Source organism: Nothoprocta perdicaria, unplaced genomic scaffold (assembly GCF_003342845.1).
Source record: "Nothoprocta perdicaria isolate Ctin4 unplaced genomic scaffold, notPer1 scaffold_208, whole genome shotgun sequence".
Lineage (NCBI taxonomy): Eukaryota > Metazoa > Chordata > Aves > Tinamiformes > Tinamidae > Nothoprocta > Nothoprocta perdicaria.
The window spans coordinates 1-27,100 of NW_020455294.1; the positions used below are offsets into that span (position 1 = coordinate 1).

At 36.2% G+C, this 27,100-nt stretch overlaps 1 protein-coding gene across 1 annotated transcript in view; it reads right to left on the reverse strand.

Moving 5' to 3' along the window:
* Positions 1-88: 88 nt before the first annotated feature.
* LOC112946492 (dedicator of cytokinesis protein 9-like) overlaps positions 89-27,100 on the reverse strand; it is a gene marked incomplete at its 3' end in the record, with an annotated part of 56,799 nt that continues 29,787 nt past the window's right edge. Inside the window, exons 9-32 of the mRNA XM_026038328.1 lie at positions 26,270-26,337; positions 22,107-22,181; positions 21,850-21,990; positions 21,293-21,493; positions 21,037-21,159; positions 18,434-18,516; positions 17,926-18,048; positions 16,344-16,423; positions 16,076-16,263; positions 15,886-15,951; positions 14,740-14,832; positions 14,349-14,472; positions 13,949-14,070; positions 12,700-12,786; positions 11,004-11,093; positions 10,155-10,270; positions 9,962-10,031; positions 9,722-9,847; positions 9,525-9,596; positions 4,902-5,048; positions 4,172-4,255; positions 3,522-3,633; positions 968-1,146; positions 89-205 (exon numbers count right to left, since the gene is read on the reverse strand). Coding sequence (XP_025894113.1) covers positions 89-205; positions 968-1,146; positions 3,522-3,633; positions 4,172-4,255; positions 4,902-5,048; positions 9,525-9,596; positions 9,722-9,847; positions 9,962-10,031; positions 10,155-10,270; positions 11,004-11,093; positions 12,700-12,786; positions 13,949-14,070; positions 14,349-14,472; positions 14,740-14,832; positions 15,886-15,951; positions 16,076-16,263; positions 16,344-16,423; positions 17,926-18,048; positions 18,434-18,516; positions 21,037-21,159; positions 21,293-21,493; positions 21,850-21,990; positions 22,107-22,181; positions 26,270-26,337 — 2,687 coding nt within the window. The remainder of the gene's footprint in view (positions 206-967; positions 1,147-3,521; positions 3,634-4,171; positions 4,256-4,901; positions 5,049-9,524; positions 9,597-9,721; positions 9,848-9,961; positions 10,032-10,154; positions 10,271-11,003; positions 11,094-12,699; positions 12,787-13,948; positions 14,071-14,348; positions 14,473-14,739; positions 14,833-15,885; positions 15,952-16,075; positions 16,264-16,343; positions 16,424-17,925; positions 18,049-18,433; positions 18,517-21,036; positions 21,160-21,292; positions 21,494-21,849; positions 21,991-22,106; positions 22,182-26,269; positions 26,338-27,100) is intronic.

Below are 27,100 nucleotides of genomic sequence, written 5' to 3' on the forward strand. Positions count from 1 at the left end.
GTGAAGTTTTTCATATATGAAAATAGTGTTACCATAAAAAAAAAAAAAAAAAAAAAAAACAGAATCTCATATAAAACTGGCCACTCACATTGCTGGAAGGGTTAACAGGAAACGGAGACACATCTTTGACATTGATTCGCTGAACATTTTCTATGAGCAGTCCAAAGAGTGGCAAATACATAGTGGCTATTCGTGCCTGATGGCTCTAAAATAGAGTTCCACAATTCATTAGCAAATAGCAGATTTCATGTTGATTATCCAAGACTATTTTTTAAAGCTACTTTTTTTTTTTAGTATTTCTGTTAAGCTGCAGAAAAAATGCTTCAAGTGGATTCTTTTTTTTTTATCTAAAAGTAAATAGAGTTAATTTCATATTAACTTGATAAATTCGTGGTACCTGTTAAAATTTCATGGCTTTCCCATAGCACAGCTGTTTCCTTTTTTTTTTTTTTTTTTTAAAAAAAAAGACCTGGAAAATTAAAAATCACTCAAATTTTACCACTATAATTTGCAACTTAAACTCTTTTATCCTCAATAAGATATGATAAATGTACAACTGCTGAATCTTAAGAGCTAATGTTTACTGGAAATAAGAGCTTTTAAAACAGACAGTAAAATTCGCTTACTGTACCTCTTCGAAGTTAGTGCATCTCAGCTATTTCACCATACCAAAAAGCAATAAGCTTAATTAATAGCATAATTATGCTAGAAAAGGAGCTTTGTATTTTTATCTGGCAAAAAACATTTGGCTTTATAGATTTTGATACAATTATCGACTAAATTTGTTCACACTAATACAGTGCGAACTGGAACAGCATGGCTATAAAGTAATAAATTTCAGGGGAAGGGAAGGGAAGGGAAGGGAAGGGAAGGGAAGGGAAGGGGAGGGGAGGGGAGGGGAGAATATATGGCCTTGAATGCACTGAATCTTTATATTTTGTACTCCTAATAGAGAAAATGCACTTACCCTGGAAGCATATCTGTCATCAAAAGAATGCTTTATCATCAAGTTCTTGAGCACACTAATTGCAATCTGCCGGATGTCTCTGAACTCCTGTAACGCATTTCCCACCTCCCTCAGAAGCAATCCCACTAAGAAGTGATTCTTACAGAACTCATCTGTTAATGAATAGTCAAGGTGAAGGTCTGGAAATAAAGCACAAGCCCTCTGTAAGGAATAGACCCATTTAAATTAATGTATTAATTGACAAGAAGTTGAGTAAAAATGTTCTCCAGCTTATTCACAATGAAGATTCCAGATGATGTAACTGTAAATCTACACCAAGCTGTATATGTATACAGATACTTCTATACAGATGTTAAAAGATACACACACAAATATATATCAGACACCAAAATCGAGCTATTCAAAATAATTATTTGAATACCAAATGTACCAAAATACCAAAATGTACCAAAATACCAAAATAATTACTGAACTGATTTGCACAGTGAATATAGCACATGTGGCATCATCTATTTACTATAACACAGAGGAGCTAATCTCAAGACTTTCTCTGATTAACTTTGTTCAACACAACAGTTCAAGACCAGGGGCTCATCTCAAAGTACATTCACTTTTTGGAAGAACTCCCCAGTAAGGGAGTCCATTAAATGGAAAGAAACACAAATAGTAATGCATAGACTTTCTACAGTTCTCCTTGTGCAAATAACATAACAGCCAGTCACATTCCAGCAGAGATGTCTCGTGTGGGATAGCAAAACAAATCCAGAAACACTTGTGCAAACCATCTTTTTCCCTGGCTAAGCTCCTAGATCACCAAGGAGCAGCATTTTATACTATTCTTTATTGTGCAGTTAGAAATACTATTTCTTCTAGTTCGGTTATTCCCTTATACACACTAAAACAATCCACAGGTGCTTTTCATTGGGAAGATTTACACAATGTTAGTATCTAATGCATTCCTGAAGGCTAAAAAAAACCCCAAACACACAAGCTCTACACAGTTATCCTAGTCATATTATGCTGTTCTATCTTAGCAAAAGGTCTGATGAGTTTCATTCAACTTTACCAAGACAGCAGAGGATACTGAAAAAATATTTCAAGAGAGATAAATCTACCGGAATTAGGGTAGATCTGGTATACCAGAAGTATGAAATCCACCAGCCCAATGGAACTAACAGGAACTATCAGTAGCTTATTTTCCTTGGTTGTAAAAACGCCTTCCTTGTCTCTGCTATGCATGTTTGCTTTGCACCAACACTGGGAAGAATGTAATGGTTTTAAAGCTGCAGATGCTAACATACTATTTATTTTTGGCACATTTGGTTAGGTGTATCAAGAGCCCAGTTTTATATACAAGAGATGCAGACAGAAATGAGCTCCACCAGAGGAATATAGAAACACTGACCAGGGATGTAGGGTGTGCGCCAGGAAGGCCAACACATAGCTACAGCTGAAGCTGGAAATGGCCACCAACAGCAACACGAGCAGCTTCTGCTACTGGGGAATGGAGTGACTGGTGAGGGAAGAGCTCTGCTGCAAATGACCCAGGAGTCCGGGTAGACAACAGGTTAAACAGGAATCAGCAGTATTTTCTGGCAGCACGGGAGGTTGCCCAGGCACACTGGGCTCTATCAACAGAAGCACAGCTAGTAGGTCAGGAAGGGATTTATCTGCTTTACTTGGCGTTTGTTAGATCACATCTGTAATACTATGTCCTGCTATGGGCCCTCTAGTACAAGAAATGTTTAAGTGCATTCAGTGGAGGACCAAGATAATGGAAAGCTTGGAGCACATGACCCCTAGAGGGATAAATTAAGGGATTCAGTTTGGAGAATAACCTAAAACAGCCTTTTAACACATAAGGGAGGTTGTCAAGGAGATAAGAGTTAGGCCAGGAAAGGCTTTACAGATGTGCACAGCAGAGAGGCAGCCATCATAATTTAAAGCAGAGGAGATGTGTTGGATACAAGGGAAAGAAATTCTTCACCACAAGGATGGTGGGACTGACTGCTGTCCCAAATGAGCAGTTTCCTAGGGACACTGCAGAATTTCCATCCTTGGAGGTTCTCAAGACCTGACTGGACAAAGCCCTGAGCAACCGCATCTCTATTCTGTAATGCCTCTGGTCTGAGTGGGACTTACAGACCTGCTGAGTAATTCTATTAAGAAAAAAAAAAAAGTTTAAAAAGTTAAAAAAAAAAGGTAAAAAATGCACCAAGCATCACACTCCGCACCTACACACAGAAATGCTGCAGAGCTCTACAGCTTGTGAATTACAAGCTAACTCATGAACAGAATCAAACTACAAGCAGAGGAGGGAAATGAGGCAAGAACCATAGATTGAATCTATCTTTCAGTAACTAGTAACTAGATACTTTGCACAGATCACCCTGCTACCTAAACTATTCTTTTGATATTAAGAGATTACAACTTTGGGGTGCCAATACTTTCAAAAGTTCAAAGATATCACAGACCTTCAGTTACAGTCTACTTGTTTAACAATAAAAAAGCTGTGATATACGAAATATAGCATACACTTTTGTAGTTGGATTACCTTGGTATCTCTGAATTCTGCCCTTTCCAAATGGCATTGGTAGATTCAAAGGGATGTAGTGCTCATGATTACAGACTACACGGAGAAATTCAAATTTGAATTCAAAGAGTGTCTGCAAAAATCATTTGAAAGTGTAAATACAACAGCGGATGCAATGATCTGAATAACATGCCCCAAATCACTTTCTTACACAAATGGGTGGTTTCTCTCAGTCTGTGAAAGTTCCATATGCCACCAACAAATACTTTTAGTACAGTTCATAACCAACAGCTGCATATAATTCTATTTCCTATTTTCTGTCTCCCATAGGTAGGAAGTATAGTCATTTCGCATGTTATACAATGACAAAACAAAATTCTGGAATCACACAATATATCCTTTATATATCCTAAATATATATCCTAACACATTCTATCCCCATTACTGTAAATGTATGGAAACACATGAGCTATCAAAGATCCCAACTAATGGAGACAATTATGGACTGTCATTCTTGCTTGATATTTCTATTTTGTTTTACCCCCTTCATTTTCTAAATATACATGCTAGGGAGTGGACACTCCTGAAGTCTGAAGTCTAAATATAGAACTATCATGCACAGGCATCAGAAAGAAGCAACTCTTAAAAATGGTTTGTTACAAAAAGAGTACCTTTGGATCTCCTGGGGCAAAGCAGCTGATGTAGTTATTGATTTGTTTGAAAACAAAACCTCTATCCATAAAGGTAAAACACCTCTGAGGAAAACAAACAAACAAGAAACAGTATTGATTTAATACTGTCTCAGTACATATGTGTTTATCTTTCAAAAACATTATTGATATTTCATTCAGTCTGAAGATAACCGATAAAAACAGGCATGCTACACAGATGAATACCACATTTTTCCCTTAGAGAGAAAAACACAAGCAAATCACAGACGAAAAAGCAATTTGAAGATAAATCACTCATCTTGAAATACACGTGAAATGCCCTGAGCAGCTTTATCTACTGTTTTTTTCCCCTCTTTTTTTTCTCTCCACTGTGTCTTATTCATTCAAAAAGAAAAGATGCTGAAAGCAGCCTACGTGAAAAAAAAAGTGAATAAAAACCTACTCAATGCATTAAGTTTTTGTAGTGCTGGAAGCGAACTGGAATATATATGAAAAAATAAACAAAAAGTTTGGAAAAGATATTAATTCATAAAAAAAGCCCCAACTATGAACAGATGAGTCTTTTGATACAAAAATGTAAATTCTACATCTTTACTTCAGCATAAAAGTGTACTTAAATAGCATAGTGCATGTTCTGTTTTATGCGACTTGGCCTTAAAAATCCTTAAAATACATAAAGAAACAGCTTTAATGAAAAGTGACCACAGGACCCCAGCCCTTGTGTACCTACTTTTATGAAAGCAGCGAGGCTGTGGTTTGCATTTTTGGAAGCCTCTGGATTGTCTCTRTACTTCTGGGTGATGTGAGGCATGAGCATATTAACAACTGTTTCAACTGCATGATGAAAGGAAGCGGAAAACCTCTGGTTTCGCAACAGCTAGAAGCACAAATGCAAATACACATTTAGTATGATTTGTGACAGCAAAATACAAAAGAAAACTTATTTTAGATAAGATCCAGATAACGTGAGGGAAGGAGGACACTTTTCAAACTATATGTATCTACTATATGACACTATATGTATCAATGATACTGTCACACACTTTTCTGTCATGAAAAACAAGGTTTTCTTGTTGCTTTGAAATGCATTTTTAAAAGTTCCTTTGACTTTTGCCATCATGGAAATTCTCACCCATGCATTTATCTTTCAAGAACTGCAGCTCTTGCTCATCAGTTACATCAAACCTCAGCTGTTCCAGTCTTCAGAATTACAAGAATCTTGTTCTCCAAATATGCAGGGTTTCAGGGTTTACTTTTTATCATCTGTATTACCTTTATCAATGATTTCATACATTCTGACCAATGCTGATAAGTTCTCTTCAGGCTTTTGCTGTTGTATAGCCAATTTCTTAACATTTTATAGTCTTTAGTAAATATTCTATCTTTTGTCTGAAGGAACATATTGACAGAAGGGGTAGTGCTGAGAGAAACTGGCAATGACAAAAGCTGTTTTAACTACACAGTCATATTTTTCCTTTCTGTAAAATGTCAGATATCAGACTGTTCTGGAATATTTTATTAGTAAAATGCTTTTCTAAATTAAATTGAATGCAACATACCCAGGGACAGCAAATCATTGTCAAGGTCTTGCATAAATCAATGATTACAAAATTTGATGCGTCTGAACCGTGCTCCAAACCCTCTAGTTCTATCTTAATAAAAAATCAAGATATGTAAACGTAAACTGAATTTTCCCCTTCCCGAATCTTTTGGTTCTTTTTAATGAAACACTTAAAATTATTTATAGCAATCCCAAAAAAAAAAATAATTGAAATGTTTTAGAGAAGTAATGTATTGCATGTTTTAAAATAAAAAATACTCCATCTTTCAAGTACATAAAGTTTGAGGCCATTACGTCTATCCTACTGTTTGTTACTAATGAAAAATAAAGCCAAGGACTTCTCTTATGACTTTTCTTAGGTCTGCTAGACATCAAGTGATTAGGTTCTTTTGGAATAGTAATAATGGTCACATCATCCCACCTCACGCGCCCTTCTATCATGATAACACTTATTACACCAGCTAATCAAACCTCTATCAAACACTTGTAATTGACACGATCTTCCAGTGTCCTTTTTTCCCTTGAAAGGCACATCTTGCTATATTGAATTTACTCCTCATATCCTGGTGCTCTCCAAATGCAGGAGATGCCAATTAGGGGAGAGGATGCTTAGTCATGGACGCTGGCAGAATCATTCTAAGAAGCTGTGTTTGTTTTCTGTTTGTTTACACAGGCTCTTGCTCTTTTTTTTAAAAAAAAAAAAGAGATTCCATTCTACTGTACTTATTCTACGCACCATCTGATCTTAATTTAAAACAGTAATTGCTACTGTAAGGAAGTTATAATTAAATTAAGGAAATGGGTTTACATGATAGCAAGTTAGTGGTTTCTYTGAAGTTTTTTTAATCCAGTCTGCTCTTTCCGAACTTGTGAGGATTCACTTGTATGTTTTGTAAAATGAGGAACTTTGGTTAGTCAAACAAAAACATTCCCCTCCACCCCCACCAGAATACCAAATACAAAAGTAAACATTCTCAGTATTACAAACAGCATGTTTTGAAAATCCTGCCCAGAGGTGCCATATTCTGTAATTAGAATATACATCTTTTCAGTGTTGAGAAATGTTAAATAAGAAGTACTGGCAATACCGACAAGAAAGTCAACCACAAAAAAAAAAAAAAAMCCTAAACCAGCAGAAGGGGGGAAAAAAAAAGTCTTTCGGTATTAATACTAAAGTTTAGTTACTCTGTATTTACCAAAGCTGTCAATATCGTGAGTTGTCAACTCACTTTTGAGTGACACAATTTTAATTCAACTGCAGGAGTCTGTAGAACATTTCAGCTTTAAAATAAGAAGTTTCTCTCTTTTAGCAGACTACACTTTTATTTCAGTTTAGTTAGTGGCTGTAACAAGTAAACTCAAAATAGACTGTGGTAAAATAAGAAACATTCCTTTTACAGACTGAAAAGAGACGAAATCTGTTCTAAGCAGCATCAAATCCTTAATGGAAAATTAAGCTTATAGATTCTTGATTTAACAGCATTTTTATTGATCAGTGGTGGATAAAGTGGTGGATGAGTCTTATCTCTTGCTAGAAATTTTGATGTAACCCCAAACACTTAGCTATCAATTAACACCCAAGAGAGGTTTGACATCTTCAGTGCACAAAGATACAGTGCACTAAGCGTACAGAAAAGCCCTTGTGCACATGTTTGTAATTTTAAAAACAAATAATAATAAAAAAGACAAGCAAGTATTAGACTTCATAGTTCCCTAGACAGTTTATTTTAAGACGTCTGTGATAAAGGCTTTCCCTCTTCCACATTTCAGAAGGTACTTAAATCGGTAGTACTAGTGGCATGTCAATGCCTGATTTCTCAGCAGAATACATACCTATTTCTAGATGAAACAGACTATAAATAGTTGGTGAAAGTTTATGGCACTGTGAGAGGATATATCAAGTCAGTTTTGTACAAAAACATCCTTTCTCTGAAAACAATCATCTAACCTGTTTTTAAAAAACATCTCCCAGTAAAGGCACCAGAATTGCCTCAGAAAGAGTGTTCCAGGACTGGTGTCAAATTAAAAAGTTTTTTTTTTATTAACAATATATCTATTTTGTTGGGATAGAAAAAGACATGACTGTCTCTTCATGACATTTTAAGCAAAGAGAACTCCTTGTAGCCTTGTGTATAAACGCAACACAGCAGCTGGCATCTCATGCTATTATAAGCAAAAGTTTGAAGTTTTCTTCAAATACAAAAATCACAGGATGAAGTCAGATATTCTTTGCAAGCTTTAGCTGCTCATAGAAACTTAGACGACATCACAGCAGGGTGGGTGGATGGTTATACTTAAAATACATAACTGATTTTACTCTGAAATGAGAAGGAGCCCAGACACACCGACTGGTTATCTGGACAGCTGCTCTAACATTCCACAGCAGTGGGAAACCATTACATCATCTGGCACTTTAAATATCCTCCTCCTTATTTCATCCAGAGGCTAAAATGTGAATTTCTGCGATTTCTGCTAAAAGAGCCTGACACCTTCACTGTATGATGCATTTCTACAGAGGTGCCTTGGGACAAAACAGTAATGGATAGTTCAACTTGAAATCCCTAAAGAAGTAACTTTTATGTCCTTCCTCTGCATTGTTATGGCATCTCTCAAATTATGTATCAGTAATTAGTGTTAAGAAGAGTCTAACTGAATACTGTGATAAGGCATAGTGGAATAATATGATTCTTTTAACTGAAAGTAAATGAGTAATAGAAAAACTTCTTTTTTTCTCCTCTATTTTTGTCTTTTACATACATACTAAGAACAAGTGATGTTCTTAGTGATGCAGGATTTGGACTTCCAGCAGGTTACTTTTGAGAATGACTACTGATGAAAAATTCATTTGACCAAGGAGCTCACCTGCTTCTTTGCTTCTTAAAAAGAAAAAAAATGAATTATTTAAAAAAATAATTATTGATACCAATATAGAAGAGTCCAAACATTTAAAGCTAAGTTGAACTGGGATTTGAACTCTACTGATTATCCCACAGTAGATTAATATTAAAGAGTGCTCTATAACATCTATTCCTGATCATTATCCCCTTAGCTGTTCTTCCTCATGTGCTCCAGAGTTGCAGCTATGTTCTAAACAGACAGTGAAAATACCAATAAAGGGTCCAGATCACCAGACTTACTCCTCCATATGTTACTGAGCTAGGAGCGTTTTGTATACTTGAAGCTTTACTTCTAAGTATTGCTTCGGAGAAGTACTCTAAGTAACTATCTTTCATGTAAGAAACATGGCCATCTATATGCCAAGCTCATCTGTTTCTAAAATGCCTGTTTCTAAAATACTAGTATTAGTATTAAGTGTAGGAAACGGAGGCCTGCTTACTACTTGCAGAAAGACTGCAAAACATGTTAGTCATTTTTCTCAGAGTTACTTAGTATCACAGCCAAGAGCTACTGAGAAAAAAGACGACATATTTTTGGATAGCTACCTCCAAGGCCACATTGCTAATTACTGCTTCTAATTCACTGTACCATAAATATGAAGAAATCTTTCTAAAAAAGTCCAGTGATTTGCATAGAATGCTCCCCTGCACAGTTTTTAATGGGTTGCTAACCTTATATAATAATCTTCTATAAGGATCTGTGATTTTTCCTACTATTTCACCATCTTTCTCCTGCTACTTTGCTTTCCTTCATCTTCTAATAAAGAGTTATTAAACATAAATTACAGCAATACAGTACACAACTCTTTCTTCTAATTTTCTTATACACCATGAAAACATATAACTAGGGAAAGAAGACATTGTGCACTTTATTATTTTGCGAAAGTGAACATACCTTCACTTTAGAGTTTTCTATCAGATGCTGAGACATGGATTTTATCAGAACTTCAAAGAAAAACCATGAATACTGTGGAGAAAAAAAATATGTAAAATTCTCATGTGCATTCAACAGCTATTTCAGTATTGCTAGTGCATAGTTTTCAGTTCTGACTGTTTACAAACATATATGAAAAAGCATATTTCAATATATACCTTAAGCAGTTTGTTGCTTGTAAGAAAGTCAGCAGATGGCTTTAGAATTGTGGTCATGGACTTGGTCAATTCTTCATGTACAGTCTTATATTCAGAAGCAATATAAGGTTCAGCTTTATAAGCATACTTGGGGAGGAAAAATAGAACAGAATTTGAGATTATGACATAATATGAAATGACTGAAATTAAACTCAGTTTAAATGTACTGGTTTCAGATATTTTCTGTTTACTTCTGCCTACCTTGACATAAGACCTCAGGTAACTGTCCAAACCTTCCTCATGACACTGGGCCACAATATGGATAATAACTCTAAATAAGAATCAGAAATCAAACCCGGGTGAGAGTGCAGAAGAAGGGTATGATTGCTATAGCAAAAATGTTATTCAGTTGCAATCATCATTTCAATTCCACAAAGCACTTAAAATTCTTTACCTTGTCACATTGACTGCAACCTCCTCTTGAGTAGCTCTAGTGAGAACTCTGAACAACTGGTTGAGAACAGTTGGCAGGAAAGCTATCATTACGTGGCCCTCCATAGCATGAAGGCTCTGAAAGAAAGAAAGAAGGAGTAGTACTGTCAGTCCTTTGAAACAATGGCATTTAAATAGCCAGTTCTGAAACGAAGCTCTTTTCTGTACTAAAGAGGATGAGAGAAGCTGTGGGACATGGGAGATGATTTAGAACCTTTCTTCTGACCAAACGGGGACTGGAAATCAAGTCCAGTTCAGACATACACTATATTCAAAACTTAAGTTCTTACTTGAATGTCCTGAGTAGACAGTCTGTTTTTATGAACTGATCCTATGGAATCAATATATTCTGTTGTGGATATCTGGAGTTACTTGTACTACCTTATAGGGATTTTAAGGTGACTAAATATTGGCTTCCATAGCCAAGCACTCCAGTTGGGAGGGAAAACTGCAGACATGACAGTGATGATCTAAGCAAAATTTGTATGACTGATACTATAGCATGTCAGCAAGCAATACATTACCAGTCAACAGACAATATTCATCACACTACTGTGGGCAGTTTGATTTGTTCATTTGATACACTTGGCCATTAGTATACTGAAGTCATTGCCCATAGGCTGACTGATACTGTCTCATTATTTCCTCATGCTGTTCTACTTTTCTATTTCCACTGTAAATTATTCAGGGCAGGGAGAACCTTGTTCTTGCTATAGCTTATATTCCATAAAGGAGACCTAGACAACAGCTGAAGCTCCTGTGTCTTACAAAGATATAAATAAATAATTTGTTTTTAACTGCCATTTTATACCTTAAGATATTTTACAAGATCAGTTCCCAGTGCACGAGCTCCAGACTCTGTTTTCTGACAGTACTGAAAAAAATTATGCAAGTGCTGATCCTAGCAAAGACAAAAAGAATCAAAAATTAAACAATATGTAACATTTTTACCCATAATCTAAAACAAGACATATAATATAGGCCTGTACTTAGTGGTGTCCCCCAGGGGTCAGTTCTCGGTCCGGTCCTGTTCAACTTATTCATTAACGACCTGGATGAAGGGCTGGAGTGCTCCCTCAGCAAGTTTGCCGACGATACCAAACTGGGAGGAGTAGCTGATAGCCCTGAGGGCTGTGCTGCCATCCAGAGGGACCTGGACAGACTGGAGGACTGGGCGGCGAGAAACCTCATGAGGTTCAACAGGGGCAAGTGCAGGGTCCTGCACTTGGGGAGGAATAACCCTGGACACCAGTACRGATTAGGCGTGGACCTGCTGGAGAGCAGCCCCGCAGAGAGGGACCTGGGTGTCATGGTGGATGACAAGTTGACCATGAGGCAGCAGTGTGCCCTGGTGGCCAAGAAGGCCAACGGGATCCTGGGGTGCATTAAGAAGAGCGTCTCCAGCAGGTCGAGGGAAGTGATCATCCCCCTCTACTCAGCCCTGGTGAGGCCACATCTGGAGTACTGCGTCCAGTTCTGGGCTCCCCAGTACAAGAGGGATGTGGAGCTGCTGGAGAGAGTCCAGCGCAGGGCTACCAGGATGATCAGRGGCCTGGAACATCTGCCCTATGAGCAAAGGCTGAGGGAGCTGGGCCTGTTCAGCCTGGAGAAGAGAAGGCTGAGGGGGGACCTGATCAGTGTCTATAAATACCTCAAGGGAGGCAGTGAGGAGGAGGGGGGCGGCCTCTTTTCAGTGGTGGACAGCGATAGGACTAGAGGAAATGGCTTCAAACTGAAGCATCGGAAGTTCCACAGGAACTTAAGGAAGCATTTCTTCACTGTGAGGGTGACAAAGCACTGGAACAGGCTGCCCAGAGAGGTTGTGGAGTCTCCTTCTTTGGAGATCTTTAAAACCCGCTTGGATGCAGCCCTGTGCCCCGTGCTCTAGGTGACCCTGCGTGAGCAGGGGGGTTGGACTCGATGACCTCTGAGGTCCCTTCCAACCTTCGGCATTCTATGATTCTATGAAAAATGTGTATGTGTGTATATGGTCAATTTTTTAAAATAACTGTGCTGTTCTGAAGAATTTAGTCTAAAAGTAATGCTGATTGGGTTTTTTTGCCCATGTGAAAATCTCTCAGTAATTACGAAAATTCATTATACAGAAATTAGGTATATTCTTTCACAACAATTTACACATAGGAAATAAGCTACAAACATTAGCTATCCCCATTAATGATCAACTACAGCAGGACTCTGTTTTGTAGACTTGCCATTAAATTGTTTCAGACAACTATGATCTCTCATCTAACAAGAAGGAAGGTTTAGATTGGAACGCATTACAGCAGTAGACAGAAGGTTCCCATTTGGAGGAGCTTTAATGTTAGATCTGCTCCTTTTATTTTTGATATGAAAGATGTACACCATGCACAGTGCCCAAGAGATAATAAGACAGCAGCATATTAATGAGTGAGAGTTTGAGAATTTTCCCCCAATATTGTATATGCACGTTATAAATACAAATAATTCCTAAAGTTTATTCTAAATTTGTTTGTTTTGTAACTTACCTGAGTATACACTGTTGACACCAGATGAGTGGATATTTTTAACAGTTGTTTGCCTCCATCTACCCATTTGATTTCAGGACCAGAATGCTGCATGCGCACAAACATACAGGAAAAGCAAAATAATGTGGCTGAATATATGAATAAAATAGTGCTTTGCTTAGAGTACCAGAAACAATACATTTTGGTTTTTGGATTTCATTTGTTAAAAGACTGAGGAAACATGTGTAGTAAATAAAGAGTTCAGTACTACTAAAAATGTTCATGAAGCTTAAAAATGGCCAGTAAAACAACTAGTAATTCTACAGCTAATCATCTTAGCCTTACCCTCCCAACCACATGAATGAGCAGAGATTAATAACCATGATAAGAGCCTTAAACAACAATTATAGTTACAAAATGAAAAGATTAAAGATGTGATAGAAATGATGGATGAAAAGCTTTTAGCAGAGGTTGGATTTTTTTTTTTTTAATGGATCCAAACCAGAAGAGCAGCAAAATTCCAGTTGTTGATTTAGGCTTCTTTCTCCAAAATTAGTCCTTTTTTTTTTTTTTTTTTTCCCCTCCATATTTCTTCCTATTACTGAAATCTCCTATCACATTTTACGTTTTCTATCCTCCTTGACACCATTTTTATTAATATATTTTTTCCAAACGTTGTGCTTTGAAAAATAAAGTGATTAATTTTACTATCTATAAGTGAAGCATAAAGAGTACAGAAATAATAAAATGATGACAATTTTTAAGGAACACAGGATGCACAGAAAGAAAACAATCATAAAGTGCTAAAAAATGTCCAGTATAGGATCAGATCATTTGCATACCTTCTTAAACTGGAAGTGCTGAATATATTTTAAAATATATTTTAAAATATATTTTAAAATTTGGTTGTAACAACTAGTTAGTGATTTTCACAAAAATATGCAACAAGAACACTTCTTTAGCATCTCAGGTACATAATAACAGAAACAACTGCTTAACAGTTTAAATGAAAAGTGGTATTAGGGCAGTCGATTCAAATTGTTGTATATGTTGGAGTTCAGTTAGAAGTCTGGTCTCTAATTTCTGTTTGTCTTCTCTAAATGAGTTGCCTAACTTCTGTAAAGCATTCAATTTCAATTATGTAAGACATTTTTTCCACTAGAAAAGCAGTGAATTAGAATGAATTTTTGTCAGAACTGGGGGTTTACAACTGTCCCTCCCTTTTTTTTTTTTTTTTTTTTTTTAATTAGATCAATTTTATGTAACATACCTTTCCAGTCCCCACTTCTTGATAACTAAGGTAGCCTGATGGAAGATTAGCTGACACTGGAATGTGTTGCTCATTTGTCACCACTCTTCCATCCTTTATTAGTGGAAGCCAAGAAAAGCCAACTATGAAACATGAGAAAAAAGTCATTTTATGTATATTAATGACTCTTTATATAAACTCATATGAAAATCTTCTTGGACAATTTGGATAATTCACAGAACAGGAAGAGCTACTATGAGGGCCAAACACAAATTTGAATACGCACAATCACAAATGTCTAAAAAGGCAAATAAATTGTCTAGGAAAGTTCAGAAGCATTTTTGGATCAGTTCAACAGGATCCCAAGTTACCAGACAAACCTCCCCACCAGTTCCTGCAAGCAAAGCGGGAGGAGACAAACCTTGTGTTTCAACAACATCTTTCTTCTTTGTACTCCCTTTGCTTGAATTATCACAGCTGACATGGTAGAAGGTGAACAACAAATGATGTTTTTCATGTAACTGAGTTGGCAATTCTATTTTAATCTGAAAGGCAAAAAATCCTGGTCTTTGTCTTCAGTTAGAATGATGACATCGCATACTAGATATTTCTTAAATTGGTCTATATCACTTTTTAGCAGAAGCAAAATTCAAGAATAATTCATAAAAAGTTAACAAGGGTATATTGACAGTCAAAAAAGGTCAAGTCACTCAAATAATCATCAACAACTTGAATCTTCAAAACTTTTCTGGCATTTTTGACACTTAGAAAATACAGAATACAGTGAAATTGAACTTATAAAGGTAGCTTACCTCATCATAAAATTCTGGATTTTGGTGGTGATGCAAAACAGCAGCAAATGCACTTCTAGTAAATATTGGTCCACCTGGTCTACCATAGATGCACTAATAACAGGAAAACAGAAAAACAAAGACTATGACCTTTATTCATTTCCACCTTAGAACCTGCTTCACCCAAATTTTTTACCTTTTAACTTGTGTAACATGTTTAAATATGAATATTCATAAACATAACAATGCAATTTTTGTAGATCAAAGACTTTCAAAAATATCACAGATTTATCATGGATATAAACAGTGACTAAAAACTAAAAATGCTGAGTAAATTGCTCATCTCCTTTCAAATGTGATATTTATATAAGCACATTGTATTAAAAAGCAAATTAACTACAGAGATGCTGCCAAGATGAAGAATTAGCACATCCACAGTTTGATTGAAAAACTGACAGCTCCTTTGAGAAATATAACCTCTTCTCTACCTGAATGCCTAGTCCAGAAAACTGACTAGAAGCCATCTGTGTTGCCCTTAGACTCTAGATATTACTAGAATAAGGCAGTCTTGCTTTTAATTTCCAATATGCTAAAAGCAATCCGCCCCACCAAAAAAAAAAAAAAAAACAACAAAAAAAAACCCACCCAAAACAAACCATTAAAACAAATCAAAACTTGAATTAAGAATGACACTAGAATCAAAATCTGGTTCTTTTGTATAGGCTGAAGATTACATGACCACTAGACTGCTTGTTCTTATGCAAAGTCAACACTGATTTTCCTTCAGGATTCCTATTTTTTTTCCAATTTCAGGCAATTTCACTTCTTTTTCTTTATGATAGATTAGGAACAAATATAGAGCTAGGCTCTGCAGCTGATCTAAAGCTTTATTGTTTTAATTTCTTAAGAATTCCTCCTATGGAGTAGGCATAAGCCACCTTTTGTTTGCAAGAAGCTTATTCTTGAAATTTTTGTTCATGAAAAGGAAGGAATTACTCTGAGGGCTCTTTATTAATCTTTTCTTCTGAGAACAAGCAATTCATTTAAAAAACACTCCTACATCAAATACAAAGGAATAATAGACATCTGCTATCATAAACCAGACAAATTAAGGATCAGCATGCAATTTAGCGAATTGTTCACTATTTCCTTTAACCAGCCACTAACCTTTAAAGGTAGAGAATCCTCTTCATCAGAATCCTTGAACTCAATGCATACTGCAATATTTCTAGCCTAAAGTGGTTTTTAAAAAACAAAAACCCAAATACTCAATTAGAATGACTATCAAAGAAATAGAATATGTAACCAATCTCAAGTAAATTGGCGAGAGAAGAACGTACTCTTTTCCTATACTCACCTTTGCAAAGGACTTCTGACTGTCATATTTCAAGTACTTTGGATAAACATAAAGATGATTGTTGTAGATGGTGAAAGGCTGAGTATGTTTTGGTATACAGGGAACAAATTCCTCTATTTCAAACGTTATTAGTGTCTTGGTACTGTTTTCAAATTGTTTCATGGGAATGTATGATGAGTTAACATAATCTGAAAATATATTAAAAATCAATAAAAAACTGAAGAGAAAAAGCTTGTATGTCTATTTAACACTGTTTATTCATACTTACTTGGAAAATCTGGTGACACGTTATCAATCGTAACATCCAGATTTCCTAAAATAACAGGAAGCTTGGCCATCTTTTCAGGTCTATAGGAAGGAAAGAAAAAAAAAGAAAAAAACCCACAAATGTCAATGCAGATCTACCTATCAGAAATGCTAGAGAAAAGAGATAATAGGAAACAGAACCAAAAGTAATATCCTGAAAAATGATTGTGTGAAGAAAGGTGGTTTGAGAATGGAAAACTGATCTGGACCTTTTTTTTTTTAAATAAAATTCAGAGCTCTCTTTTAAAATCCAACAAAAATAGAACAAGGTAAGGCTTTATTCACAAATGTGAATAAAGATAAGGAAATGCATGTTTTTTATTTCTTTAACTCAAAATGAAAAACTTCACTAAAGGTAAGTTATGTTTATCTTATAGTAACTCAAGACCTTTTGCAGCATGGAGATAATTAAGATTTTTACATCTCACATGCCTGTATTGGTGTAAACTTGAGCGAGAGGCTAGTAGGGAAATAGAAATCATTAAGTTAATAAAACACGCCTTCCACACAAAGTAGCCTTTTTCCTACCTCTTCCTTTTTCCAAAACAACGACCTACCCAGCAATTATCTACTACTAACCAGACAGCTATGAAATTTTATGTAGCTGATTGAGAAATACATTTTAAAGAAGTATCTTTCATATTAAAACACCAGTGGAGAAAACTTTACTAGTAAATACAGTCAACAGCTGCTTTTGCTTTTTTCTTTAATTATTGCACAAGCAGCAGCTGCAAAGTTTTCCAAAACCACCATCCTTGTGCTCCAAACCAAACAACTGGCTTCTGGTTCAATTCTGGATTATAAATCTTAGCCTTAGACATTACAATACATTTCTTATTAAAAATTTCTGTAAAATACTGTATTCAACTACACAAAAGGATTCCCTTAATTCATAAAGTAAAGCAATAAGGCAGGCTCATTTACTGTTTTAGTTTCAAAAATATAGTCTATGACAAGAAATATGAGTACATAGCATTTTCATTGCTATGTATGAAGATCAATGAATCTTTAAGCTGTGCGCTGAAACAGAATTAAATGATGTAAGTCTCATCCCCTCATCAAATTTGGTGAGCAAGAAAAAAAATAAAGTTCTTACACAAAGTCTTATGAAATTTTCAATCAGCAATTGTTAAAATTAACAGAAATCCAAGTAACTGTGATATATCAGAACTGCAAATGCTTAAGGAGCAAATATAGCTCTAATATAGCATACTCTATTTATAAGAAAGGGGATTAAACTCTGAAATATTGTAGTTTATTTGATATGGTCATCTGTCAGCCAGAGATTATTAAGACTTGCAGCCAAAATGATGTAGTCTTTAGGAATCCTTTATACAAAAGGATGACTGAAGTCCTGTTGTTTAGCTTTCCTTAGCCACATTCACCACCAATGAAGCTGGATACTGCCAAAAATACTTGAATATCTTTCTGTGAGAGCTGGCATAAATATATTACTCATGATCATAGTATTTTTCCTTTAAGAACACAAACACCATACACATTAAACTGCCAACATAACTAACAAATGAGGAAATTAAACTTACTTTCTGAAATCTGCTAACAACTTCAGCATGTCTTCATTTGAAAGTTTATTACTGTCTTGTCTGAAGAGAGGAGAAAATCTTGCATTTTTGTCTAGTGTTCCTGAGGCATCTTTAAACAGTGTCCTGAAAGAAAAAATCTTGATTTCGACTGAGTTCATGTAAGATTTAGAATGTATGCAATATTGCTTTCACTGTAGACAAGTTCTGGCAAGTTCAGTCTAACAAATAAAATGTCAAATAAAAATGAAAATTCTTAATAAAAATTAATAAAAAATAGGCAATATTCAAGTTATTTGAATAATAACATAATGTATATGATTGCTTATAATTATTTCTCCCACTACAGAACTGAGGCTTAAATCTCGCTTCCCTGAAATCTACGGTTAATTTAAAACAAAACAATAAATACTCAAAATAGCATATTAAGTTTTAAAAGAGGCTAGCTATAGAAGATTGTGTTAAAAAGAACAGTTATGAAAAAACAGACCTTGACAAGGTCCTTCCTTACCTAGCTGCCCAGGCAAAAGGCATTCTGTATTGTCCTAATCTCTGGCATGCCTGCTTAGCGTTCTTCAAAACCTTCTGTGCAACCTGCATGGGACACAATAGTAGCCAATTTTTAAAAGGTACTTGGTACTTTTTTTTTTTTATGGTGTAAAAAATCCTTCCACACATATACACTCACAAGAATTATAAAATGATCTTTACAAGACAAAGATACTAACACTATGACTGAAAGATGAATGAAAACCTCTCTCAACTATACATTTCTGGTTAATCTGCGTCTACTGATTTCACAACTTTTCATGGGTGAAAGTATGAACTCATCTACACCTTCTGATAATATGTGCCTAACTATGTAAGGAAAAATGATGATGAACAAGTCCCTTGATTTCTGCCTTTTTTCATTTGTAATTATTCAACAACTGACAACTGTAAGAATATAAAAAAGGAGATGGAATAAAGAGAACAAATTACAAAAGTAATTGGCTCTGATATGAAATCACTAAATGTATCCATTTACACTAGATAAATATTCACGACAAAGCTGATTTTATAATATATAAAAACTATATTAAATATTTGACTTAAGAAAACTAATATTTTACTTCTTAGTGGCAGATTTAATTCTTTTATTCAAAGGAACTAAAAAGAGAAGCCTTTTTAAAGATATGTAAAAAACACACAATAGGTAGGAGACAGGATTCAATTGCTTTTTTGAGACAGAATTTAAGATTGAAGACAAAAATATTTTTTTCCCCCACTCACTTCCCTACTCACTGCCATTCTAGGTACTGCAATACGTTCCATGCAGTAAATACTAAAATATTATATAAATATTTGTATTATGAGGAGCTACAGAATGTGGCTACTGTATTAAGATCTCATAGACTGTCTTAATTATAATACTTTACAACTCTCCAATACTCATTTGTATTAAAGTCTTTAATTTTTGCTTTTATTAACTCCTGAGTGAGCAAATACGCCTTTTACATAGAAGCAACATACATAACAATGAAAGAAGAAATCTACCAGTCTAAGCTGGTCACAGAATGATTGAGGTTGGAGGGAACCTCTAGAGATGATCTAGTCCAGCTCCCCTGCTCAAGCAGGGACACCCAGAGCACGGGGCACAGGGGGGCATCCAGGAGGGCTGGGAGGACCTCTGGAGAAGGAGACTCCACAGCCTCCCTGGGCAGCCTGTGCCAGGACTCTGGCACCCTCACAGGAAAGAAGTTTTCCTCATGTGGAGATGGAACGCCCTGTGCTTCAATTTGTACCCATTATCCCTTGTCCTATCACTGGCCACCACTAAGAAGAATTTGACCTCTTCCTCCATACATTCTCTCCTGAGGTATTTGTAGATAAAGATCACATTTCCTCTTGGTCTTCTCCAGGCTAAACAGGCCCAGCTCGCTTAGTCTTTCCTCATACAAGAGATGTCCCGGTCCCTTAATCATCTTCGTTGCCCTCCGCTGGACCCTCTCCAAAAGCTCCACATCCCTCTGATACTGGGGAGTCCAGAACTGCCCCAATACTCCAGGTGCGGCCTCACCAGAGCTGAGGAGAGGGGCAGGATCCCCTCCCTCCACCTGCGGGCAGGTTGACCTGAACCACTAGAGCTCCAGCAGAAGCTCCTGACAGAGCAGGTGGTGCCCCATTCCATAAACAACAGCTGCCTGAACGCTTACTCCYGATGCTTATAGTATTATTATTATTTACTCCATAAATAGCAGCCCCATAAATGGAGCAAGGCTGCCTGAACATTATGCCCGATCTATACTGCTGACATTATGAAGAGCTGACACTTGAACCACTTCTCAGTTACCCTCCCTGCAAAGCAGGAAACACTGAGACATGAAACCTTGATGAATGATCACGGCTAATTCACCAGAGTGAGCAACGTTCAAGGGAAGAACAAGTGATTTTTTGGCCGCAGAATTTGCTGCAGTTGTAGCAATCCTGCTGTGAAGTGCAATGTGCTCATTGGGTTGACACTCTGGGAGGACTCCAGAGCCAGATTTGTTCTGCCTTTATTTCAAATAAATTCAGTGTAACCCCAAAGAACAGGAATAGAAAAAATAATTCAATGCTTATTGTGTTATTAATTGTACCAGGCTATAAGCAAATTAAAACCAGAAGTGGACAGCACAAGCAGATATGACAACAAATGTTCCTAGCGGCAATTTCAGTAATACAAGGCAACATATTCTAGTACTCAGCATCAAATTATGGAAGACTAGGATACAACTAACCTTCCCATACGGGTCAGGCCCAAGATGATCAAAAATAAGGTACTCTCTTTTTTTCCCCTCATTCAGTAACTATCAGCAAATTCTTCCCAAACAGACTCTTAAAACACAAATCTGACGATTTCTAATGATAGTTGCAAAAATCTCAAGCATATCTGGAAAAACTGGCTTGATATACATTAAGACTGATGGAAAAGTACTTTTTCTGCATTCACATTTACCACTTTTCTATCAGCAGAAAAGAACACTGTTCCCCCTGAAGAGAGCGTATAAAAAACTTTTGATTGATATTCATTCTTTTAAAATCAACTTATCTTGTCTCAGTATTTTTTCCAACACCACAAAAAAAGTGACGTACCTTGGAAGAATCTGAACTTTTCATATATGGTTCAGCACAATGGGTAATACTTCCTTGTAATACTTTTTCTATTCTAGCCACAAGGAAAATGTCAGGATGGGGACAGGTGACTGAAAATATTCCCTAAATATAAAACAAGAGAAAAATATAAAGGGAGAAAAACACACTTTTTTACTTCACATAATGTAAAGTCATTTGAAACATGTAAGAAAACTGCTTCTATTCAAAATCCAAGTCAAACAGTACCACTTCTTACCTGTCTTGGATACTGCAGTACTGTTTCATAAATCCCTTGAATTCTGTGCAAGCTGTCACCACTACCATTCATCATTTGTTGGGAAGCATTGGATATCATGTGTCTCACTGAGATGTGGTTCAAATCAACATGGAAATCTGCTGAAATCTTCCGGTTATTTTTAATATCAAATAATGATAATGTGACAAAGAATGGTTCTACCTAGACATTTTAAGAAAAGTGAAATGTTATTGCCATCTATATTACCATAAAGTTATAGGTATGAAAAGAAAATGAGCATCATATTTAATAAATAATTACAGAAGGCCATCATTGTGGTCATTATAGACAAGGTATGAAAGCCTTAAAGAAGAATTTTAACTTCTACAATTTGACAGAAAGGTTGCTTGCAAAAATACTTCTCTTAGAATTGAGTCTTTCATTTTGATTTAAAGAAAAAAATAATCACAGAATAAAATCCTCAAACACAGCAAGGAGTTTCTGCAATTAAATATAATGACAATGTTGATATACAGAAATTTATTACTACAGTAACAGTAATTAGACAAGTTATTTACATTTGTAGTTGGTCCCTCTTCATTTTCAGCAACGCAGCTTTGCAAATTGAAGGATAAATCATTACACTTCACAAGAATTTTTTTTCCAAATTTCTCTTCAAATGGCTTCACTTCTGGTTCAATACCAGAAAAGTCAAGTTTCTTCAATTGGGGAAAAGGAAGAAAAAAAAAAAAAACTTAAGTTGATTAAGTTGTTCATCTCACAGGGATCAAAACATCAAAATAAAAACAATACACTTTCTCATAAAACATCTAACCTGTGCATCCGGATCCAAGGCAAATAGTTTAACTCTGCTTTCACTTTTGAACTTGATTTCTGCTTCTCTGGCGCTCTGTTCAATGGAAGGGAAAAAAAAAAATCATAATAGGTGACTATTAATTGGGAGTGGGTTTCAATTTAGTTTCCTTTTCTGTGGTGTTCAAAGCTGTAAACACTTTTAATTCATGTCCTCTTTTCTGCTGAGTTTTGCAACTCTTAAACTACAGTTTAAGTTGCCCATGAGAAGGCTCCTCTCCTCTAACAGCTCTTTCAAGACCCAAAACACAAAAACATCAGCAAGAGGGAACTTTCAGGGCACGTGCAAGGCACACTGCAGTGCAGCCTCTTGCAGCACTTTGTCTCTTTAAATGACAAATAACTTTCACAGAATCATTTCACATTAACAAACAAGAAGTATGAATGTAGGTTAAAGCTCAAAGTGATACTGTGAGCAGAAGATTGTTCAGGAAGCAGGAGGTTATCTAAATTAAGAAACACCATCCGAGCAAATTTTCTTGAGTTCTGCTGGGAAAGAAGTGGTTTTCCTGTGGGTAGGATGGGAGAGAAAAAAAGAAGAAGAAAATAAAAGAAAAACACCGCCCAAAACAGCAAAACCTCACAACTCCAAAGCCACTGTATAGAGCTAGGTGGTAGCTACCAATCCTGCCTGGGATTTCTGGATACCTGCTTACTGGTAAAATAAAAGTGGAACAAAATAGAATATGTAAAGTGATGGTATACATAGGTTACTCTTCCATAAAAAGAGATTATTTAAAGAATATTCTATGTTTTTGAAGTCCCAAGATGTATGGGATGAGCCAAAAGCAGATGTATGTATGAGCCAAAATTAGCAGTGTAGTAGAGCTAAATTTCCTAAAGCGTAGCTGGCTAAACAGGGATACAAAGTATTACATTACAGACAAGCATTTTTTCTAGATCCTGAACCTACTTTTAATCTATATTGGTTAAAATAAATTGCCAACCCAGAATGTTCCTTACTGACCATCAGCTGGAAGTGATCTCCTGCCCACATTTGCTTTGCTGCAGTTTGGAGAAACTCCTACTATGCCTCAAACAAAACAGAAATCATACCAGCTCTATTCACCAACCTAAAAGAAGGGTTGAACAATCATAAGAAAAATCTTAAATTACTGGCAGATGAATTAACTTGTTTTCAGCTGACAAATGTTATTGTTATCATCCACCACTTCTGCTGATGAGCATTTTGTAAAAGCACTCCATTAAGTCTGATTTTTCTTACAATTGTTTCCATTAAAACTTCTACAGATCCATCAGATCTGTATTTTATCTCACAATTTCCCCTGGCTGTTGGATTTCATTTCTATTGCAAGAAAAACATGAATAATCTATATATGCTTAATTTACAATACAGTAGATCCTAAAAAAAACACCGTAGGTGCTATATGAACAGAAAATTTGTAGTCCTTCTCAGTATGAGCTTGTGATGTTTTTAAAGAAAGGCATCATAGTAGCTCAGTGGGTTAATCAGTCTTCAGTGGTGATGAGGCCAGTGAAAATTATAACATCTTTATTGTTGCTGCACATTTGAAGAGCCACGGTCACAACATATGATGTGTCTAGAAGATGCTAATGAGAGTGTTCCAGGTGTGCGAGAGAAGGTGAACTGCTGGGGCATGCCGGGGAGGACAGATGCTTTAATGGATTTCGTTTCCCATTCTCTTCAACACACACATGAAAAATAGCAAGTTATTGTGAAAGAAATGAGCAAGACTTCCAGTATCAGCAGGGCAATGGTAGATATTGCTTATTCAGCATCTGGTATGACTGGGAAGCATCTGGCATGTAAGTTTTGGGAAGGGAAAAGAATAAAGAGGAAGATGGCCCAAGCCATAGCAACAGCCAGAGTTTGCTTCAGCAAATCCATATTGACAGGTTTTTTGGTCTTTCATTTTATGCACTTAAGATGATTTTGACTGGCAGGCCCAGTCAAAAGTCAAGAAGTGAAATATCTATGCAGCCATTGACATTACTTAAGGCACGGGAAGGTCTCTGCAATACAATTTTCTCATCTATAAATGGAGAAAACACTTTCCTGCCTCAAGAAACACCGGGGCAGTTATGGTTAAGTAGGTGGTGGATACACAGGTCATGATAATCATATAGTTATTTAAAAAAGGCATATATGGTTATTTAAAGCAGACATCTCATTTTCAAATATTACCATATTTGAATATATTTGCTAAAAAAAAAAAAAAAAAAGAAAAGCTAAGTGAAATGCACAATACTATCTTATTCAGCAATATTATAAATTAACAGTTGGTGACAGGAAACAGAGCTTGGAAATGCACTCACAAGGGTCAGCCTTTCCTAGGAAGACTGGGGCTATTTTTTTTCCTCCTGCCAGGTGTTCTAAAATCACCCCTGAAGGAATTTCTCATTCCTCATAGGGATATGAGGTCAGCTATTGTGAAAATACTCCTCTTAGAACCAGCAAAACAACTGAACGACTATAAATTAATCTAAAGGAAGGTTCAGTAGTGCATAGGTCTTCCTACGCACTGGGGAGAAAAAAAAAAAAAAAGGAATTAGTAAAATAAACAAGTTAAAGCACAAACAGTGCAGTAACACAAAAGGATAAATTTTTCCCCTGCATTTCTTCTCAAGGCAAAAAGGCTGGAAAACTACATTACAGCAAATTGTTTTCAAAGTTTGTATTTAGTAAAATGAAAAAAGTGAAAAGCTTAGTTTGAGGGAAACAAAAATAATTTAAATGAGATCCATGGAATAAAAAAAGTTAGTGCTTAAAGAGATGAGAAAAACATCCTAGCAATCATGCTAGAAAAACATCCAGCCTGAAGAGCTGAGATGACTCTCATCAAAAGGTCATGGAAACAGGAAACAGCATTTGTAGTGCTAACATCACACCCAGGTGCTACAGCTCTGAACAAAGTGGCCTCCAGAAGCCATATGGGACCTACACATTCCATTCTAATAGCTCTGACTCTAAAGACAGAAAAAGTATTTCATACAACAGAAGCATCTAAATTTATGTTTGTGTTTAAAATAGTTTTTCACAGTGTAATATAGCTGTTTCGTTCGATTCCCACAGCTCTTCAACAAAAACCTGACTGTCCCAGCCTGTCAATCTATTCTGATGGAATCGTTTGATGTTTTAGCTACAGTGGCAGATGGTATCTGTTTCATTGTTTAYTCTCAGCTTATAAATTGCATTCCTTCAGAAATAGTGACTAGGTCAGACAGACCATCTGAGAGGAAGAGGAGAGTWTTTCTGAACCTGTTCACTGAGAGAAATTACAAGCCTGCAACCTGTGGCCCACAGAAGAAATAGCAAGGAAGTCACAGTGAGCAGTGGGCATCCTGCAACTTSAACAGAGATAGGCAACCATCCCCAGCCCTTATGCCATTAAACCTAAATTTCCTGGCTTCACACAGAGCCTTACAGACGTTGCTGCAACACAGCAGTCACCATCCAAATGAAACCAAGCATGCAGGAGGGCAGGGGAAGCTTCTGTTATAAAACCTTTTCACTTCTATTCTGTCTTATGTACCGAGTAGGAGTTTTCACTGCGTAACAGTTTAAATAATATAGTTCACACTCTAATAGAATCCAAGTAGTGAAGTCTTTTTGATGTTCTTTGGGGCCTCACACCAAGGGAAAGGGAAAGGGAAGTACTGAGTTCCATCCCACAGGCCCAGCCAACSCAGGATTCTACCACAGTTCTCCAAGAACAAAATTAAAAACTAAGAATTATCTAATACAGGAAACACCCTTGAATTTCCCATCTAGTTAGAAATAAAACACATTAGGAAGAGGATCTCACATTTATATTACTGCTATTAGGTTTCTATGTACTTCTAATTGTAAAACTAAAACTTGGTTTTAGTATAACCAGATTTATACAGGAATACTTTAACGCTTATGTCCGCAATATAACAAAAAAAGCATGTAARGCTTTTTATATAAACCTTCAAGTGAGAAGCTAGTTTGCTTCTAAAAGCAGAAGAATAAGTGGAAGCTCAATAGTAACCTCTATTGCCTGAGGAGACTGCTTAGCCTTTGGAGAGTACTCTARTAGGAGACTACTTAGCCTTTTTTACTTAGCCTTTGGTGGCTAAGTAAAATATCCATATCCTGGGTCCACATCTGCAATAACTTACCTTTGCACTTTCAGGATAGTAGTTATCAAAACTACATGAGGAGCTTTCCATTCTGCTTTGCTCATCATCTGCAATTAGAAAACCATGTTAAAAGTAAAACAACAACTCTGAGAGTTCCGTAGCAAAGTTATTTCTGACTCCTATGTTCACAATTCTTCCCCTCTTCAAATGCAACAAATGTTAACATAAGCAGATTGTGGATTACTGCAGCATTTTGTTCCGATGTAGTGACTTCCTGCAGGATATCACCAACTACTGTAGTAACAGAAATTGCTAAGGTAGAAGTTATTTGCAATCTTCCCTAAATAACTAGCTACCAGCTTTAATACTAATTTTGATATGCACGTGAGGAAAAGAGACACTCAGTACACAAATTTATTTATTTCAGTAGGTGTTGTAATTTGATTTTAAAAAAAAGTGCCTTCCCTCTGCTCATTCAGGTACCCAAGTCTACTGTTCAATGATTCGGAGTTGTTGTCAAAGCAACAGTTCAGCTGCCTCTAAGCAGCATGGTTTTCCAAAGTCAATTTATGACCATTGACTAAAATGTCTTTTATAAAGCTGCAGGTTTCTCTATTTCTGATTTGCTTTTGTTGAAAATACATCCTGTTCAGTACCACCTTCACATAAGATGGTGATACCTTCTCTGAAATTCTCATTATTCCTTTTGCTGTATCATGCTATTTATAAGGAGCCTCTTCCATCTTCTTTCGGATATGCATGCACTTAGTCTGGGGACAAAGTTGTGCATTTTTCTTTTTGAGGGTGCACTAATGAAGGAAGKGGGTACCACACTATCAAATAAACCTGCATGTCATTCGTTAGAGATGT